The sequence below is a fragment of the Hemicordylus capensis genome, chromosome 2 (assembly GCF_027244095.1).
Source record: "Hemicordylus capensis ecotype Gifberg chromosome 2, rHemCap1.1.pri, whole genome shotgun sequence".
In the NCBI taxonomy this organism is placed as follows: Eukaryota; Metazoa; Chordata; class Lepidosauria; order Squamata; family Cordylidae; genus Hemicordylus; species Hemicordylus capensis.
In genome coordinates, this window is record NC_069658.1 from 290,143,917 (window position 1) to 290,165,496 (window position 21,580).

Genomic DNA, 21,580 nt, shown 5'->3' on the forward strand with positions numbered 1-21,580 from the left:
GCAGCTGCATAGCTGGCTTTGAAATTAGGGTTGTTGGACAGCAAGTGGTTTGAAGAACAGAAGGCTGACACTGAGACTCCGTGGCCCCAATCCTTCTAAAATAATATTTCTAATCTTTCTAATACAATATTTCATGATGCTTTTCTTTCTCAATAAATTGTTTTTCTATAGAGCAGTTCAACTGCTGATTGCATATTAGACAGCATATTGCATCAGCTGTGTTTACCAGAGTCTGGTTGTGCTATAGAACTAGCCCCACATGTAGTTTTTCTAGGCTGACTTTGGGTCAGAGACCTCTGTGCAAATGGAAAGACCAATGTTGATAGTCTGTCCAGAGTTCCTTTGGGCAAACCTTTGCTATGTGATGTCACATCGCTTTAGAGTGGTGTCTCCAAAAACCAATTTAGTGTGCATCTGACTGTTGTGCAGTACCATTCTTGGACTAGAGATTTGCTGTATGCTTGTATTGATAATGTGGGCTGTTAGAATTTCTGATATTCATAGATAAACAGTGAAAGGCTACCAATTTCCTTTATTACTAATGAGCTATCATTTTACCTGTGTAGTCTTACAGTTTTGCTTTTCTTTAGGTTTTAATAGGTGATGTAGAAGATGCCATTTGCCTTCATGCATTTTATTATGCCATATGGAAACGCTATGGAGCTCTTCCAGAGAGGTACAATTGGCAGTTACAGGCACCTGACGTCCTCTTTTATCCTCTAAGGCCAGAGTTAGTAGAATCTACCTATCTTCTTTATCAGGTATTTAATCCTCCGCCGCCCCCCCCAACCTGAAAATATCTTGAGCGGTATATCCACTTCACTAGGGAGTATTTCAGTTTTTGCATGTCAAAAATATACAACTGCTTATTTTCAAACTGGTTGGCAATAGCTTCCTTAACATGTGGTTTACTGCTTTGCGATAAGCATTCAGATCCCTGGCAAATTGGAGTATGAATACCACTTTCTGAAGTGTATAGATTAAATGATGGTGTAGTGAATGATTCACCTTGAAATTGATTATAAAACTGCAAATTCAGTATTCTCTGTGAGCACTGTAATTGATGCTCCCAAAAGCATGTGGATTGGACTTTATTTCAGGATATTTAAATATCCTGAAATAAAGTTAAATATCGGAAGAATTGAGAATTGCATTGTGTCCTCTTTCCTGGGATCTGATGGCCAGGGAATGGTTCATGTTAAACAGCAGCCCCCTCTTTCCAAGCCAAAAATTTGCCCTCGAAAGAGGAACTGGGTTCAATACACACCATGTGTTAAACATGGAAAATATTAATTAAACAATAATACATCACCATTGTAAATTGGGGTAGGAGGAGGAATTGAACAGGTGGTGATGGAGAGAAATGCACAGTCTAACTAATCCTTTAGCCATAGTTAATGGCTAAGTGCTAGTGTAATAGTCATGGCTCTTTTGTTCTGGAGGTTGAAACATACAGATTAAAGTTATAAAAGTGTTTGAAATATGCACACACACACACCCAGCCTTCCTCTTGACTTTGCATAGCTTTCATTTGTGAGTTTCTGCCATTAGAACTGGAATCCTCAAAGAGGTTGGTAGAGACTTGAGGAAAGAACTAACCTGTAACCCATGAACCACCACAAAGACAGCAGAGAATTTGAAAGGAAGCATATCTGCTATTAAAATTTGGCTAGTTGTACCGAACTGACAGCCATTTTTTATCCTAGTGTGTAATATATCCAGAGATGAGGAACTAGCACGCATGGTTTGCAAAAAGAATGCTACAAGTCTGGCAGACTTGTCACTGCTTGAAATGCTTTGTTGTCTTCTATGCATCAAAGTCCTTGGCTTTGGTGGTTCTGTTACTTATGTAACTTTAAAACAACTTATTAAAAATGGTAGCTTAAGTTGGCTAGATTGGGTTATTTGTATGGCTTTCTTCACCTATTGGATTAGTATGGAGACTGGCCTTCAGAAACTAACTGTGCAACACTTGAGATGTTTAAAATAATGTGCCAACTATACCAAAACAGCCCAGTTGCAAAAACCTGCACTGTAGCTTAGGGGTTCACATCTAAAGTCCAGTGGCTACTTTCCATTTGATACCTAAAGAGAGCCACATGAAAGCATGTTTGTCACATTCAGCAATTCACATTTCTTTGCCTGCTTGCCACTGATGGTCACATTTTTTTAAAATTTGTGGAAGACCACTACCTCCTCCAGAGTCAGAAGAGGGTCAGAATTGTGCAAAGCTTCTGAGGAAGTCTGAAAGTAGTGAGACATCTTGCCACATTCAGTGTGTCTAGTTAGTACACAGTCAGGGAAATCCCCTCTCCAGATTGGAACATAGGACACTGCCATGTTCTGAGTCTGACCATAGGTCCATCTAGCTCAGTATTGTCTACACCAGTGATTCTCAAACTTGGGTCCTCAGGTGTTATTGGACTTCAACTCCCATAATCCCCAACCAAAGGCCACTGAGGCTGGGGATTATGGGAGTTGAAGTCCAATAACACCTGAGAACCCAAGTTTGAGAATCACTGGTCTACACAGACTGGCAGCGGCTTCTCTAAGGTTGCAGGCAGGAGCCCCTTGCACAGGGGTTAGAACCCCTGCTAACTGAGCAAAGAGGCACCTTTTTAATGTGGTGATTCTCTTTATTTATCAGGGGGAGAGCAACTGGCCCCATCCACCCCAGCACAGTAACTCCAGTGACTGTTGCTGGTGTATAACTTATGTTTCTTTTTAGATTGTGAGCCCTTTGGGGACAGGGATCCATCTCATTTATTTGTTGTTTCTCTGTGTAAACTTTTAAACTGCCCTGAACCATTTTTGGAAGGGTGGTATAGAAATTAATTAAATAAATCCATAATAAACAAAAATAAATAAACCTCTCTCAGCCCTATCTTGGAGATGCTAGAAAGGGAACTTGGAACCTTTTGCTCTTCCCAGAGCAACTCCATCCCCTAAGGGGAATATCTTACAGTTCTCAGATAAAGATATCTCCCATTCATATGCAACCAGGGCAGACACTGCTTAGCTAAGCGGGCAAGACATGCTTGCTACCACAAGACCAGCTCGCCTCTCTAGGGAAGAGTGTAGGGACTTCCCCTACAGTTGAGTTAATCTCTGGAGGTGCTTGAAGAGCCTCAAAACTTAGTATCCTACAGATGAGCTATCTGCCATCTTAGCGGGAGGGTTGCTGGCAAAGACAAAACTTGGATAGTTACCCATTCTGGTCACATCTTAATCATATGTGTATTCTATGTACATAGGTTCATCTATTTTGCAACATTTGTAAACATTCACAGTGTGGTAGAGGAGGAAACTGCATCAGTATTCTCTCTGTCAGTTAAAATAAATGTACACTTTCTACAGGTAAAGAAATGTTCACTGCAGTAAGTAGATCACGCAGTCTTATGTTAGTAAGGTTTCCCAAACCATTAACAATTGAGAGTGTACTCTGTGGGTGTAAACCCCTACTTCTGTTCATTCTTTACTTACCAGTATAGATTCCATCAGTTTCATAACAGAAACAGTAATTTGTTTTCCTTTACCGGAAAAATAAGTGTTTGAGAAATGGGCAGTAATATATCAGGGAAAATGACATAGGAAGAATGTTTAAATTTCACTTTCCCAGTGCCCCATCAAGACATAATTCCCAGCTGCTTTTTCTAAAAACAAATTAGATGGCAGATCTGATCATGGATCTCCAACATCTTGGCTGGTTTGGCATTAGCCCCGAGATCTTCCTGCAGAAATAAGAATGACCCAGTATCCTTCACAAATGAGATCAGAGACATGGCGTCGGCAAGCCAATCACAGTTTTGCTTTCAAGGAGTACTTGCGTTACAGATTGCCATCCAGGAAACATGATCTTTCTCTGCTGCTTTCACCACTGCAACATCTATTGTGCTTGGCTGTGAAATTCAAGGCAAGAGAACTGCAGTTTGCACTAGTGTATTGAGCAGCTTCCAACTATAAAGAGGCAAGCCATGAACAACAGTGTTGAAGTTCAAAGAGGCACCTTTCAAAGTAGTGAATCCCTTTATATTTAGCAGGGGGAGAGAAACAGTCCCTATCAACCCCAGCGCAGTGTCTCTAGCCTCAGTGGCTGTTGTTGTCTGCCTTGTGCTTCTTTTTAGATTGTGGACAAGGGACCATGTTATTTTTTTCTGTGTGTAATTTTTGTTGTTGAAAGAGAATATATAAATTTAAGAAAAATGAAAAGGGCACAAGAACAAACTATTTGGTTTATGTAAGTGAATACTAACTGCTTGCTGAATTAATTGCTTTCCATCTCCAGAATGTGTGTGTGTATTCCTGTTTCAGCAATTTGAAAAGTGAAAACACAAGTCTGAGTAAATGCCCCTTAGATGTTTCAGGGTGGATGCCATATATTGGCTTAATCAATATTAAACTTGGACAAGACCACTGGTTTATGGCTTTTTGCTAGGGAGTGTTACTCGATCTGCACTCTTGTTTGCGGAGATCCATGGGTTTGACCTCCTTGAGCACTCTTTAGAAAGGATGGAATGTAGTCTTTAAAATGAAGAGGCTTTTAGGAAGATAGTCTGCTGATAACATTTACTTTTCCATTCTGAAGAATCTCATTCAAAGATTAAATACATTTGCTCTTCAAATCATGGTGCATGAGTGTATAGTTGTAGTCATGAAGAAGAAATAAGGATACTTGTATTACCAAGTCGTAGTAAAGCAAGGAATACTTTCAGGTGTCTTCCAGTGCAATGCTGAGAGAATTATTTCACATTATATTTTTGCTATATTGACATTTTCTATAGTGGTGGTGGTTACTGATTTAAATATTACCCGTTTTCTTAAAGTCATTTCCCCCCCTTTTACCCAGGCCACAAAGAATCCTTTTTATCTTCATGTAGGAATGGACATTCTTCAGAGTCTGGAGAAATACACAAAAGCAAAGTGAGTTTCAAATTCAGCCTTTTACATTGTTCCTGTGCTTCACTATTGGCAAACGTATCTGTGATTTCTAGCAAAATCTTCCTTTTTCAGTTACTTCAAACATGCCTATTTGTCAAATGAATTTTAAGGAATATGTCTTAATAGGCATAATTTTTATCCTATTTTGTATTGTGTAAAGGCAGATTACACATTTTGTATTTTGTAATATGGCCAAAGTCCTCTCCTTTCTGTTCTTGATACACTGATTTCCCCAACTCCCGCCCCCCCCCCCAGACTAAAAAAATTTGTATTGTATTGTATTGTGTGTGGAAATGGTCTTCAGATGGCCTAATTGCCCTTCACATCAACTTACCTGCCTGGGCTTCAGAGAGAACAAAGGAAAGTGGTGTGTGTGTTTGTTCGTGTATTCTCTCTTCTGGCATCTTTATCTTGATGGCCATAGAGGCACTATTGATACTTTTGAATCTCATATTTGAGCATCCAGAAAAAGAAGGCATTATACACAAACTAATAATAGTAGTGCATTTGTTAGATCTCTGTAAAATCAGTGGCTTAGTTTCTTGTGCCTGGTGGCATTTCTAACAGTTGAGGTTAAAAAAAGTAATGAAAAATGACTACTTCAAATTTATTTTTCAGGTGTGGTTATGCTACTCTGCATCATGTCATAGAGAAGTCCAAAGAGGATCGGATGGAGAGCTTTTTTCTCAGCGAGACATGTAAATACTTGTATTTGGTGGGTATTGACTTGCCTCAGTGGTTGACTCTGGGAGCTTCTTTCTTTAAATATGCTTTCTCACTAGAACTGTTAATGAGCCAACAGGTGGTAGATGTACCAAGAATGATTCATGCTACAATGTTTGGATGCTTTATAATAACTGTGTACATATCACACTGGAGAAGTGAGTACTTGTGGTGTGCTAACAAGTCTGTTAACCAGTAAACCTTTTTTGTGTTGAAAGTAGTAACTGTGACATTTTGCTGCATTGTAATCGGGTGCAGTGTTGCTATCATATGTTGTTCAAAGCCTGGGGCACTAAGAACATATACACTTTTTCCCCCTGTTCCAGTTATTTGATGAAGAAAACCCAGTGCACAAATCTGGGAACAGATACATGTTTACCACAGAGGGGCATATAGTGTCGCTGGATAAGCGTCTTCGTGTTTCACTATGGCAAGATACTCTCCCTGAAGAGCAAAATAAAGCTGAAAAGCTAAAGACTAATGAAGCCAGGACAATCAATTCCACATCTAATGCAAGTATAAACGCCTTGTATAGTTGGTGTCTTTTTCAGTGCAAGCGTAAACAGTGCCTGATTTAGTCTGTAGTAAACAGTGCCTGATTTAGTCTGTAGTAAACAGTGCCTGATTTAGTCTGTAGTAAACAGTGCCTGATTTAGTCTGTAGTAAACAGTGCCTGATTTAGTCTGTAGTAAACAGTGCCTGATTTAGTCTGTAGTAAACAGTGCCTGATTTAGTCTGTAGATTGCATATAGTAGTAAGGGCTGGCAAACACTTAATTTTGCGAAGTAAACTTAAATAAACTTGATATGCAGCATGGTGACTTAAGCAGAAGAGAGGACCTCTGTTCTTCAGCAGATATACTCTTGGTACCTCTTTAGGTTACAGCAGCAACTGAAAGTTCCGGCCATGCTGGGTAATGAAGAACACTTATATTGAGCTATTTCCAGGAAGGAGAAAGTAGACAGTTCCAGAATTTTAGGAGCCAGACTGCAAGAGCTGGGGGCGGGCAGGGGCGGGGGGGGGGGGGAGACAGGGACCTTCAGATGTGGAGCAAACTTGGGTGGTTGTGCAACTTGATGCCAGGTGTTCTCCTAGTTATTATCTCTCATGTATAAACATGGCCTTAGAAGGGTAAACTATCCTAGTAAAAGATCAAGGTATACAAAAAGATTGAAAACCAAAATGCTGGGCTGGGGGGACTGACTCCAGTAGTAATGCACAATATCCAACGTTGAACCTGTGCATAGCAAAGGTGAGACTGCAGCAGGTATGTGCGAGGTTCCTCTCTAGCTGTTCACAGAAGATCTTTTGAGCCAGCAACAGAGCAATGGACATTGCTGAAGTCTTTTGTAGCAGAAGCACAGTGTGAATAACAGTATTTGGCAATCTTTGCAGCACCAAAAATATGAAACGATACAAGATGGGGTGAGGAATTAATGGCTATCACACAATATATGAAGGAAGGAATTGGGGAAACGGGGGAGGGAGAGAGAGGAGGAACACACAATTGGAAGGGAAGTGAAGAGGCTGTGGGAGCATAGGAGGCAAAAGGGAGATAGGGAAGGGGGGGAGGGAGGGAGGGAGAGAGAAGGAACACATATATGATGATATAAGTCCATCAGCTTAGATCTCACTAGGTTTTCCCCCAGCATGCTTCTTTATTTACAATGTATTGTGATGTTACAAATAGCTGGGAAACAGATCGTTTTGTTTAAAACTGTCTGCTTACATATACTCAAGGCCACTATTCTTACATCATTTTTTAAAAAGGCTTTCTCCAGTTAGGAGTAGCTCTGCACATACTCAAAAGCACTCTCCATCCAAGGTTATTTTTAAGGTGACAGACTCAAAACACAGGAAGAGGGAGCAGAGTCTGTACTCTATATTTCCTGGGGGAGAAACTCTGACAGTGACAGGGAAATTTTTTTACCCCACCTCCAGTCTCTTTGGGCTGCCGGGGGCCGGGGGAGCCGCCGCCTGTCACCCTCCCTCCACCATCCTCTGGCTGGATGAGGAAGCCGAGGTCTGGCTGCAGGGGAGGGAGGAGGCAGTGGTGGTGGCCCTGCCGGGAGAGGGGAAATGGGGCAATGCTTCCCTTCCCGACCAGGGCAATGGAGTGCTGGGCAGTTGTGCGGGCATGGCAGACTGTCCGCCCGCCAGGAATGGCTGCGCGGGGGCCCAGGGGTTGGTCCGATTGCACATGCACACTTTAGAGGGAAGCCTGCTCAGCATTGCTCTGTTCTTAAAGGGACCCCCCGCCCCCGGTGCTGGAAGAAAGTTCAGCACTGCATGGAGGTCAGGTTGGTGGGAAAAGGCTCTCACACTGAAGGTTTACTGCCAAAGTAGCTCCAACTTGAAAAACAGTGAAGGATCTGGGTTGTATCTGATTGGTATTGTTTACTTTCCGCAGTGGTCAGCTAGGGAGCTTCATTCTTTAAATGTTTCACTGGTTATCCAGTTGGTCTCTAGAAGCAAGTCCTCTTTATTATCAAATTTAAATGAATATGTGTTTAGATAAGTTTTTAGTAAAGCCTGTTTAATAAATTTATTTTCTCTCTGCAATAAACTGGAGATCTGTGTGCATGTGCAAGATAGTACAAGGTTGGGAGTTAGGGAGTCCCCTGCCAACTGAGCAAAGAGGCACCTCTTTGAAATGGTGATTCTCTTTATTGAGCAGGAGGAGAACTGGCCCTATCAATCGCCAGCACAACATCTCTCCCAGTGGCTGTTGCTGGTGTCTATCTTACGTATCTTATGTTTCTTTTTTTCGATTGTGAGCCCTTTGGGGACAGGGAACCATTTTATTAGTATCTGTGTAAACTGCTTTGGGGATTTCTGTGCAGTATATAAATATTGGTTGTATAGTTCTCTTATTTATTATATACATAGCAGTTGATCAGGCCCTAACAGATGTGGTTGTACTTCCTGTGAAGATCACCAGAATCAATTTTAAGTCATTCAAAATTAATATTTTGAATGAATTAAATAAAATACATTTTAAGGTCCTTCTCATTACAGAGAATGAGTACTCAATTTCTTTACGAAGATGTGGATGTGGCTTGAACAATATCCATGTGTAAAGATACAGAGGGCGTGGAATGTGCCCATCTGCCTTGGAGAGTAGTACTAGGGGTGTGTCCGAACCGGTCTGGAGGCCATTCTAAAGGCCTCCGAACTTCCAGACCGGTTCGGACTCGGCCGGTCCGGGTGGGGGGCCTTCCTTTAAGGGCGGGGAGGGCTTGCTTACCCCTCCCGCCTCTTTGCCCCCTCCAGCGCCCGTATTCTATTGTATAATTGGGGTGCTGGAAACCAGCCGCCTCCGCCGCCCCCCCCCACCCCCGTGAGCGGATTAGGGGCAAAGAAAAGCTGCTGGCGATCGGAGGCCCGGTCTACCCAGCTTCTTCCCGGCGGGTAGACCGGGCCTCCTGCGAAAGTTCTATTAGCTAAGGAGTCCTATCGCGCGCGCACGCGCGCACCCAAGGCCCCAGTTGGGCCGGAGACTTTGGCAAGAGAGGAGCTCTGTTCGCGAGCTCCTCTCTATTTTCGGCAAACGTGGTGAGCACTCGGGGGGGGGGGCGGGCGGGAGGGCGGCAGTAGCTTTTCATTGCCCCTAATCTGCTTGCGGGGGGGTGGGTGGGGGCGGCTGTGGCGGCTGGTTTCCAGCGCCCCAATTATACAATAGAATACGGGCGCTGGAGGGGGCAAAGAGGCGGGAGGGGTAAGCAAGCCCTCCCCGCCCTAAAAGGAAGGCCCCCCTTCGGTGCTGGTCTGGACTGCTCCGGACCATGCACATCCCTAAGTAGTACTGCTTCAACATCTTATTTGCAGGCCTTAAGTGTTTCCCCTCTCTGAGATTTGGCTACTTGTATTTTGTGCTTGAGCAGTGGTTTTTTAAAAATGATCCAAGAATTACGCAAGTGTGTGGCTGTTCACAACTTACTTTTTTAAATAGGAGTTTCTCTTTCTGTTTGCAGTGTAACAGAGTACCAGATGAGAGGAGATACCTGCTGCCTCTGAAGAGTATTTATATGCGACAGATTGATCAGATGGTGGGCTTGATCTGAGAAACTTTCTGGTGTGGCTTAATCTTAGGCACAAGGCAACTTCACGTTCCGAAGCAAATGCTTCTTGTGAGTTACACAGCTTACAGCAGGTTCTTAGGTAACCAATTGTTGAATGAAGAATTTCACTTCATGTTGGATGGAAGATACCATGCTACAGGGTATAGCTGTTGTAACTTAAATGTACTAAAAGGAGGCACACTTACTATGTGAGCTATGTTTTCATGTGTGGAACTTCAAAGTTTGTTGGTAAAGATGTTAAAAAAAAATCCAAGACTGCGGGGGTGGCGGGGAGCAGATGTTTTGCAAATGAATTGCTCTTTTGCCACCACCTCTTATTTGTCCTCTAAATGAGAGAGTTTGGAGAGAACCTACAACTTTAAATATATTTCTAAAGAGTTGGGATGAAGGAAATAAAAGGAAATGTGCAATTTCTCTCACCAAGCTTAATTATTAGATTATGTTTACTAGCAATAAACAATACTAATTGTTGCTCAGGTAGGAGAATACCCATAGGTTCTGGTTTACTCAAAATGAAAATGCAGCTGGTGGTAATACCAAGCAAGGTATTGCATCAGTGTGTTCAGGACTAACATCTAGGATGATGTTGAAAACAGTGTTCTTGATTTGAATTGCACATTAAAAGGTGTATGTAGTTTACTAGGTTCTAAAACCAGTAAAACAAGGTGCCTTTTGTAGGTTAATGCATAAAGCCACTCATCTCACTCACCGGATAACCTTGTATTGCTGATTGGAAGAGAGATTCACAACATTCTTCCATTTTTATATTCATCTTGTTTTGTGCCTCTAGGGGAGATCTACCTTAATACATAATCCAAGTATTCACATTCCTTGTCACTTTAAATATGCAAGCTTTTTGGAGCTAGTGCCTTTTTTTGTCACTCAGAGATCCAAGGTTTTTAGCTCTTTCTCTTCCAAAAAGAATAGCTGCTTTTTAATTATTTGGAATAACTTTGTACTAGAACAATACATCTGTTAACATCCCTAGTAGTATTTGAGGGTTCTGCTCTGATTCACACTTCTTGTGAATTGGGTATTACTGGTGATTGCTGGCCCTTCTGACAAGTATTTTTTTTATAGCCAGGAAGTGGAGAGGAGCTGGCCAGTTGGTTCCTGCTCTTAATTCTTGGGTGAATGTCTTTAGAGTGTAATCCTAAACAGCTTGGGGCAAAAGAACCAAAATGGCCTGAAGTCTTGTTTCCAGTGAAGAGTAAAGTCTCTTCTTGCTCCTAGTAGCTAGTTGGGTGGAAAGTGATATCTGCCTTCCTTCACTAAGACTCAGAACACAATATAAGCTTGCTTGCAGATCTTGTGGAAAGCAACCTTAATTATTCAAAATTCACAAATGAAACCTTTTCAGCAGGTTGTAACATGGATATTAGTATTCCTTGTCAACGGAAAATGCAAACTTCAGTGCATAAGCATTTTCCTTCGAAGAATAGGATAAAATTTAGACCAACTTCCAATTTGCAATGTGTAAAATGTCCTTTCTGTTTTTTCATTAAACATGTATTGCTTTCAAAACACATTTCAAGTAAATCACCTAATACCTTAGCACAGAAATAATTAGGGCTTAATCTTTGGCAAACATATCTCAGGGATCTTAAAGTACACTTTTGTTTGCCTAGCAGATTTTGTTTCTTTAGTCTTTTCTTCCAATGTTTACAATGTTGCTGTTTGAGGGGAGAGTCTTTTGAAAATTTGCAGAGCAGAATCCCCTGTGATTTTTAAAACTTTTTGTAAAAACTGATAATCTCTATAAGAAAGGCCATGTCTTAATTGTGTTTTTTTTTTAATGTCTGACATAATAGTTGGCTTTGAAACTAAGCAAAACTTTCAAAGTTGTAAAGAGAATGAAGGTGATAAAACTGAATGGGCTGATGACAAGTGGTTTAGAGTAGGCATCTCTATTAATCTAGAACAGGGAGCACAGTGTCAGTTACGTTGTTAAAAGCAGAACATTCTTTTCAGGAGGAGCAAAAGAATGAGCAGTTCAAAGTGATGGCCTGGGTTTTCACTTGATGACTTGAACACTTGTGACTGTTTAGTTCACACAAGGGACTTAGCTAGCCCAGTGGGTTTTATGAGCAGCAGATATCCCGCACTCCTGCATCATATCAGTAGCTGCTTTTGAAATTCTCCTCTGTTTCAAAAGAAGTTTGACCCTTGTGGGGATGGAAATTAAACATTCTACGACTCCCTTTAGCTCCCAGAACTAGTTTCACAGTTCTGGGCTCTGTCCATGAATCTAAACCCTCAATGTGAAGAGAAATGTAAACCAAAACTGTTCAGTTTACCACTGTTGTAATCATGTTGTCAATGCATGCAATTTCAAGATTAGTGGGTGTGCGTGTGTGTAATAGATTTTTCTGGATGTGAAATTGCCCCACCATATCCACATTAGCGCTTATGACTGTAGAGCCTTTTAAATGCAGATTGCATGGCCCGCTTACTCCATTTAGCAAAGTTTGTGCCTTCTAAAATGTTGAGTGTCCAAATAATGAGTTACAACTTGGCTGGTGTTGCGAAGTAGTATATGTGAGCTTCTCTTCCCCCCCCCCCCCCCAAAAAAAAAAGAAGAAGAAGAAGAAGAAAGAGGCAAATCACTTTTCCCCAAACAGGCTGCTAGTTATAAATTCTGACTGGGCACTCATAGAACACATGTGCTTCCTGCAGAAGTAAGGCATTCTTCTCCATGCAATTCAGCCAGCATTTAAATTTTATTTTGGTGCAGGAATAAATAACATATATTGATGAGGGCGTTTAGTCTCCTTTCCTTAGAAGATGGTGTCTGATGCCCCCTGTGAGGATGCCTATATGTTGTGACACTTCAAATGGACACTCAGCATATTCACATAGATAGAACCAAAGCTATGTCAATAACTAGGTGTTATGAGGGGACAAGATCTGATCTAATAGTTGTCAAGCTAAAGACTTTAGAATTCCCAGTTTCTCTCCTACTTAAAGTACATTTTCCAGTTTACCAGTACTATTCTGTAAATGTCACTCCAGTTCATGCAAAGTGACCAGTTTGTTCTAATGCAAAAATTAGTGTTACTGCCAAGTCAAAAGCATTGCTTGGATAACTTGCCAATCAACATAAATAACCTGACTGAATTTCTCACTATGATGTGCAATATGTTTTTTTCCTTCCCTAGCTTAACATGTCATTGTTACAAAATGTATTTAATAGGGCGAGGGAATTGAAAATTTATACAAAGATCAGATGTTCTGAGAAATGTAAAGATTTTAAAATTTGTAGATTGTATGTATAATTTGTATTAAAGCACTATTTCTTACTGTTGTGTGTGTGCGCGCGCATATGGGTGTGGGTGTGTGTGTTTTCCCTGAACTTTGACAGAAAATAAGATAACTTGATTCCCTTGCAGGGGAGTGGGTTTGGTTGTAATGCCATCATGTAGCTTTCAGATGGTATTAGTAGCTAGGTAAGCCTGAATTCAGTTATACTGGGTGCAGACCTTGTGACTGAGGTTCTTCATGAGGACTATAGTCATGATCAAACCAGACTGTCTTGCCTTCTTGAAGCCTCTGCTATTGCCAGAAGTCTTTGTGCCTAGGTCTCTCAAATGAAATACAACCCCAGTGAGGCTTACAGCCGCCTTCAGATGTTGTTGAAATGCTGTTCTTTGTGTACAGTGTCCTGAGTATCTACGCACAAGCTCCGCCCCTACAGGGTTCAGGGGACCAACCTGGTAAATGTGGACTGGTTCTGCCTGTGATTGGAAGGCTGGGTTTGGAAGGCCTAGCATTCCAAGCATGTGCAGAAACTGACCATGGTTGCAGGGTATGGTCTCAAACAATGCAAGTGAGGACAGCATGTAGATGGGGCTTCTGAGCACAGTAGCAGGGCTTGTGGGGTGCATGAGTACAGTGTCCTTGCTTTTTTAATATCTGAAGAGGGCTCAAGTACAGTGTTCCCTCTAAGGCATGCACATGCTCACAAGTTTTTGGATGTCTGCTCAGTTAATTTTCAGTCCTGCTCTGGTTGAATCAGGAAGGCCCCTGACGCTCGGAACAAAACTTGATACTCAGAACAAAACTCATTCCACACACAGATGAGAAAAAATAAGAGGACGCTACTTAAGTGCACTTAACCGTACTGTATTGTGGCAACACTATATACAAACACAAGTAGCTACAGCACCGCTTTCCATATTGCTGGAAGTGACCAAGTAAGCCACACTAGGGCTGGAAGGGGACCCTCTGTTCTTTTTCCATCTGTGAGCTTATTAGCCATCAATCTGCTAGCTTGGAGCCATATTTTTTTAAAAAATGTAGATTCCACTGTGGCGATGGTTTTCTTGAAGCCAAAGTCTAAACATGTTCAGATTTAACAGAATCATCATTTTTGAAGGGAGCAGTGTAATGATTTGTGTAGGAAAACAAGCAACCCCCCCCCCCAAAAAAACCTTTGCCTGTCTTGCATTATTTTCCAACTCTAGTGCATATTGTATAAACTATGAAAATGTTGAAGTTGGGTTAAAAGTGGTTACTCTTTAGAGCGTTTTCAGAGGCCAGCATTTAGAGTTCATCTTAACTGAACTTTTTTACTTGCCCTTGATTGAAGTATAACTGATAATTTTCTGAAGAATACCTGGCCTTATTTCTAACTATAATGTATTATGCATTCAAAGCATACAATATGAAATTAATAGAGAACAATTATTTCTATGCAGAGAGCCTCAGTGTCAAGTTCTTGCCAAAATCAATTTACATTCCACCACAAAAGCCTCTCTCTACTGGGGGTGGGCTCCAATCTTTATTTTCACCCAGTCCCTGCTTTTTCTTGCTTAGTAAAAATATAACTGTCAGAGACTGAAAGCCTTTCTCATTGCTGTGTCAATGTGTTCTCAGAATATTATGGCTCTGATTAGTAGGTGATAGAAGGCGATATGAGGCTTACAACCATGATAGAATTATTACGGTACAGGTTAGCTTGTTCCTTTTTCAAAGGCAAAGGCTCACAGTCATAACACTGCTAAAGAGTGTCCGGAAAGAAAGGCATACTGAAAAACCACAATTGAAACTAAGATGAGAGAGTGAGCTGTCAGGGTTGGGTCATGTCCAGAGATCCATGCCAAACTTTCTATGTGAATTGTTTCCAGAAAGAGTGAGCCTATTTTGCACAGACTGACCTAAAAGCTTCTCCCTAAAATAGTTACTCTTGATTCTGATTTAGGAATTTATTTATTTATGTAAAATATTTCTGTACCATCCAAAACGTGTGTCTCTGGGCTGTTTACAACTAAAATGATTGAAAACATTAAACTAATTAACAATTAAAATCATTTAAAAGATTTAAAATTTAGAATTTAGATTTGTTCCTGTAGTTTGGATACTGACTTGTGAAAATTATGACCAGGAGGATTGCAAAAAAACATGGAGACTGGTAGAACTTAATTAAATGCAAGACTTGTCCACTGTTTTAGCATGAATGTTGCTCTCTTCTGTTGCTTCCATAAGACTGTGAGAAGGAGAAAAACAATTTACTTGAAGGGTCAGTGCACTGAGAATAGATAATGGACACTCAGCCAATCTTTCAACAAGATTTAATAAGTTTACTTTTCCTGCATTAAAAAATTCTGCCTTTTTGTCAGATGCCCAACAAATATGGCGGTGTAAAATCTTGCTACTATATCAGGCAGCAACGATATAGGAAGATGCTGAAAGGCATCGTCTCATACTATGTGGGAGGAGGCAATGGTACACCCCTTCTGCACCAAAGAAAATCACAGAGCTCTGTGGGTGCCAGGAGCCGAAACCGACTTGATGGCACACTTTACCTTTAAAATCCTAAATAGAGCACAGGATATAAAACAGACTGCAAGATTAAAATATTAATCATTTGATTTGCTAACCTAATGCCTGTTGAAAAAGGAACAATTTTGTGCAGTGGTAGAAGGTCATCAGAAAAGGAACAAGATGAGCATAATGACAAAACGTCCTCTCCTGCATCCCCACCAACCACTTTATATTCTCGGAATATAGAGAACAGCGTCTGCAGAAAATCTTAGTGGGCAGGATTGTTTGAGATAAGGTGATCCTTTTTTGCTGAATACCAAGCTTTAAAGGTCTTTGCCAGCAGTTTGAATTTGCCCTGGAAACAGACTGGAAGCCACTGATGTGTGTCGTTGAGCCATTTTCGACTCATGGCGACCACAGAGCTCTGTGGTTGTCTTTGGTAGAATACAGAAGGGGTTTCCCTTTGCCTCCTCCTGCACAGTATGTATTAGCGTGGGAATTGTGTACTCCTGATAGCTCCTGAGCTCAAGTGTCGCACTGCAGTGATTTGAACTATCTGAAGGTTCTGAACTTATTCAGAACCTTCAGATAGTTCAAATCACTGCAGTGCGACACTTGAGCTCAGGAGCTATCAGGAGTACACAATTCCCACGCTAATACATACTGTGCAGGAGGAGGCAAAGGGAAACCCCTTCTGTATTCTACCAAAGACAAAGTTAGATCCTATTTGACAAGAAGCTCTTCTGAATAAGAGCTTCTTGTCAAATAGGATCTAACTAGGCTATGTATTGCCATAGCCAGATTTGTCTCTTGGTTTTGGAACAGACACGGTGTACCAATCCAAATGGAACAAGGCACTCCTGGCCATGGCACTCAACTGACCACCAAACTGAAAGAACAGCTATACTGTGAGCTTTGCTTTTCAAGGGGAGTGCTTCTTCATCCAAGAAAAAGCTAAATGCCTAATCCCAGATCATCACTTAGTACTACTAACCAGGAGTACCTCTGTCGTTTCTATATTAAGCTTCAGTTTGTTTGCCCGTATCCAATCTATTACTGACTCTGAGCATCAAATAAGGAGGCAAAGATATCTATGAACTCAAGATGTTGAGAAAGCCATCAAGTATGGGAGTGAAACTTTTTAACCATTTGTACAATGTTAGCAACATGCAAGTGTGTGACTTAGTCTAGTAATGACCATAATCAAATACTACTGATTGAGACACTAATATAAGAAAGTTCAAATACAATATTTTCAAAGGAGGCAACTTGCAAAACCTGCTTCAAGGTGCTCATATCTGTGAGGCAACCTTGATGTGAACTCTGGTTGGATCTTGTCTTGTGGATATGAACTGCTTCCACAAGAGGGCACTGTGGCTTCACTGAAATCTATCTTTGCCTTCTATGTTGGAGCGGCAAATGTCATTCCAGGTTTCTTTTCTCCAACAATTCCCACCCTTCCCCCTAACTGTTTGATAATCCATGTTTATTATTCATGTAGTGTTTTTCCTTTTACTTCAGCTTGGTCAGGAAGATGAGCAGAGTGCTGAAAGGCAGATGCGCTAAACTCCAAGTACATATTATTGGAATACCATACATCTGTCAGATGTTTTAAGTGTGTAAATAAATAGCTCCTTTTTATTAGACCAAAACAGTTGGTCTTTCAATGAAGAGTTCTGGTTCAAGGAGTTTCCATACTGGCATGATTAGGTTTCTGCATGTTTGGTCTTCTGAGTAAAAACACAACTTCTCTGCCTGACTTTCTCACTTAATTAAGTTTAAATTAATTTAGAGTGCAAGGGGGAAAACCTGTTTTCTTCTAAAACACCTCCATTGGAGCAGCAGTTGCACCCTCTCTTTCCCCCTACCTTGTCAAGGTGTCGGCAGTTTAGTACTTTCAGTGGAAAGGAAAGGAAACCTGCTACTGGATATGTGCTATCACCCTCTGGATCAAAATGCTGACAGTGACTGGATTGCAGCAGGAAATCAGGGAGGCGTCAAGGAGAGGCAGGGCTGTAATAATGGGTGACTTTAATTACCCACACATAGACTGGGTAAATTCATAGTCAGGTAGTGACAGAGAAGTCAAATTTCTAGATATGCTGAATGACTCTGCCCTAGAACAGTTGGTCTTGGGGACCATCGTATGATCAAATTCAGCATACATGTGGGGAGAGAATCACCAAGGATGTCTAACACAGACATTTTGAACTGCAGAAGAGGAAACTTCTCCCAAATGAGGAGTATAGTGAAAGGGAAAATCAGGAGAGTCACTTTGCTCCAGAATGCATGGAGTTTACTCAAAACCACAATACTAGAAGCCCAGTTAGATTATATACCCAAAAGGAGGAAAGGTACCACTAAGTCTGCCAGCATGGCTAACAAGTAATGTCAAGGAAACCATAAAAGGGAAGAAGACTTCCTTCCGAAATTGGAAGGCCTGCCCAAATGAAGAGAACAGAAAGGAACACAAACACTGGCAAAAGAAATGCAAGGTAATAATAAGGGAGGTGAAAGAGTTTGAGGAAGATTTAACTAAAATATAAAGGGGAATAAAAAAACTTTAAATACATCAGAAGCAGGAAACCTGCCAGGGAGGCGGTTGGACCATTAGATAATGTGGGAGTGAAAAGGAATATTATGGAGGATGCAGAGAAGCTAAATGAGGGGTTTTTTGCATCCGTCTTCAAAGCAGAGGATACTGATCATATACCTGTTCCTGAACCAGGCATTTTAGGAATGTAGGCTAAAGAACTGAGTCAGATAAAAGTGACAAGAGATGATGATCTAAACTGCCTGGGAAAACTAAAAACTAACAAATCACCAGGGCCAAGATGGCATCCATCCAAGAGTCCTCAAAGAACTCAAATGTGAAATTGCCAATCTCCTTGCTAAAATATATAACTTATCGATATTGGGCTCTGTACCTGAGGACTGGAAAATAGCAAATGTAACACCGATTTTCAAATAGCGATCCAGGGGTGATCCGGGAAATTACAGGCTGGTTAGCTTAACGTCCGTTCCAGGCAAATTGATGGAAAGCATTCTCAAGAATAAAATTGTAAAGCACATAGAAGAACAGGCCATGCTGGTAGAGAACCAGCATCGCTTCTGCAAAGGGAAATCTTGCCTCACGAACCTTTTGGACTTCTTTGAGAGTGCCAACAAGTGTGTGGATCAAGGTGATCCAGTTGACATAGTATACCTGGACTTCCAAAAAACCTTTGACAAAGTTCCTCATCAAAGACTCCTGAGGAAACTTAGCAGTCATGGGATAAGGGGACAAGTACATGTGTGGATTGCTAACTGGTTGAAAGACAGGAAACAGAGGGTATGTATAAATGGAGAGTTTTCACAATGGAGGAAAGTAAGAAGTGTGGTCCCCCAGGGATCTGTACTGGGACCGGTGCTTTTTAATTTATTCATACATGATCTAGAAGTAGGGGTAAGCAGCAAGGTGGCCAAATTTGCAGATGATACCAAACTCTTCTGGGTAGTGAAATCCAAAATGGATTGTGAAGAGCTCCAAAAGGATTTCTCCAAACTGGGTGAGTGGGCAACAAAATGGCAAATGCAGTTCAGTGTTGGCAAGTGTAAAGTGATGCACATTGTGACGAAGAACACCCCCCCCCCCCCAACTTCAAGTATATGCTGATGGGATCTGAGTTGCCGGTGACTGACCAGGAGAGGGATCTTGAGGTCATGGTGGACAGCTTGTTGGAAGTGTTAACTCAATGTGCAGCAGCTGTGAGAAAGGTCAATTCTATGCTAGGGATCATTAGGAAGGGGATTGAAAATAAAACTGCTAATATTATAATGCCCTTATACAAAAATATGGTGTGGCCACACCTGGAGTACAGCGTACAATTCTGGTCACCACATCTTAAAAAGGACATTGTAGAACTGGAAAAGGTGCAGAAGAGGGCAAACAAATGACCAGGGGCCTAGAGCACCTTTCTTATGAAGCAAAGCTTCAACACCTGGGGCTTTTTAGTTTAGAAAAAAAGACTGTGAGGAGACATACAGGTCTATAAAATCATGCATGGTGTGGAGAAAGTGGATAGAGAGAAATTCTCCCTCTCCCATAACACTAGAACCAGGGGTCATCCCACGAAATTGATTGCCAGGAAATCTAGGACCAACAAATGGAAGTACTTTTTCACACAACGCATAATCAACTTGTGGAATTCTCTGCCACAAGATGTGGTGACAGTCAACAACCTGGATGGCTTTAAGAGAGGTTTGGATAACTTCATGGAGGAGAGGTCTATCATCTGCTACTAGCTGGAGGGCTATAGGCCACCTCCAGCCTCCAAGGCAGGATGCCTGAGTACCAGTTGCAGGGGAGTATCATCAGGAGAGAGGGTACGCCCTCAACTGCTGCCTGTGTCTTCCAGCGGCATCTGGTCGTCCACTGTGTGAAATAGGATGCTGGACTAGATAGGCCTTGGGCCTGATCCAGCAGGACTGTTCTTATGTTCTTATGAAAACAGACCATGACTACCATCTATCCTGCAGCTGAGTATCCCTATAACTAGGATGATGTTTGCTGTGGCTAGAGTTGTGAAACTGGTGAAAGATTTTTAGAGAGCATAATTAGGGCATATCTATTTTATCTACTCCCCAAATTTAAAATTGAAATCCTGGAAACTGTAGCTCTGCTGAGGTGCCAAGGTATAGATCTTGGCATCCTCATCAAATGACATTTCCAAGGCTTCTTTGGGGGGAAATGACCATAAAATCATTAAACTATCTGATAACTGTGCCCAAGTGAGTTATTTGTACTCACTTGCATTAATTTTTTTTCTGGGGTATGTGGGGTGTCCTGGAAAATGCACTAGCTATTTGCAGGTGATAATCAGTATTCAGTGAATGCATGGAGGAGGAGGAGCAGCAGCAGCAGCATGATTTCACGTGCTTATGTGCATAGAGCTCCATATGCTGAAAAAGTCATGTTCCTCATTATGCAGAGAGAGAATTCTGACTGTCAAATGAATGTACGTGGTTTGGAGTAGGGCCTGCTTCTGCAATCCCATATCCTTGTCCTCCACCCCACATATGTCCACTGGAGATGGGATGTTGAAGGGTTTTTGAATAATTTTGGATTTTAGAAAATGGACTAGAGCAATTCTTGGATGCAGGCATGCTCTGAGGGCACATGATAGTCATCTTGCTGAAGTGCAGCTGGTTTAGAGGCTGCCTAGGATCATTGCCATGAATTCCATGATGGAAGAAAAGTGGCCTCTAAGTGTAATAATATTTAAATTTTGAAAACATGTTGGAATTTGTTAGCCTCTGAGTCTATAAGCTGTGTCTTGATGGGAGTCTCTTTGCAAGGCAGAACTCCCTGAAGAGGTTCTTGATCTTATCACTGTAGGAAGGAAGCTGCTGATTTATGGAGTCTTTGATTTCACCAAGGATCTTAGCAGGGGGAAGGACACACCAGGGAAAATTATTTTCTTAAGAGCTGTCTGAATAAGGTTATTATTTATTTATTTACTTATTTATTACATTTATATCCTGCTCTTCCTCCAAGGAGCCCAAAGTGGTGTACTACATACTTAAGTTTTCTCCTCACAACAACCCTGTGAAGTAGGTTAGGAACATAGGAAGCTGCCATATACTGTGTCAGACCATTGGTCTATCTAGCTCAGTATTGTTTTCACACTGGCAGCAGCTTCTCCAAGGTTGCAGGCAGGAATCTCTCTCAGCCCTATCTTGGAGAAGCCAGGGAGGGAACTTGGAGCCTAGATGCTCTTCCCAGAACGGCTCCATCCCTTAAGGGCAGGCCTGCTCAACTTAGGCCCCCCCAGCTGTTTTTGGACTACAACTCTCATAAGCCCCAGCCACAGGGGCCAATAGCCAGGGATTATGGGAGTTGTAGGCCAACATCTGCAGGAGGGCCGAAGTTGAGCAGGCCTGCTTAAGGGGAATGATTTACAGTGCTCACACTTCTAGTCTTCCATTCATATGCAACCAGGGCAGACCCTGCATAGCTAAGGGGACAAGTCATGTTGCTACCACAAGACCAGCTCTCCTCTCCTGAAAAGGTAACTCATGAGCAAAGAAACAGG

The 21,580-nt window shown here is 41.7% G+C and overlaps 1 protein-coding gene across 4 annotated transcripts in view; it reads left to right on the forward strand.

Annotated features, from left to right (window-relative positions):
* Positions 1-13,043, forward strand: part of EDEM1 (ER degradation enhancing alpha-mannosidase like protein 1) — a 34,938-nt gene extending 21,895 nt beyond the window's left edge. Inside the window, exons 8-12 of one of the 4 annotated variants that reach the window (XM_053290877.1) lie at positions 591-761; positions 4,847-4,920; positions 5,557-5,653; positions 5,988-6,173; positions 9,636-13,043. In XM_053290877.1, coding sequence (XP_053146852.1) covers positions 591-761; positions 4,847-4,920; positions 5,557-5,653; positions 5,988-6,173; positions 9,636-9,725 — 618 coding nt within the window. In that variant the 3' untranslated portion in view covers positions 9,726-13,043. Of the gene's footprint in view, positions 1-590; positions 762-4,846; positions 4,921-5,556; positions 5,654-5,987; positions 6,174-9,635 lie in introns of those variants that run through there. The other 3 variants (XR_008315198.1, XM_053290878.1, XM_053290879.1) reach the window with 3 other exon arrangements.
* Positions 13,044-21,580: the final 8,537 nt, after the last annotated feature.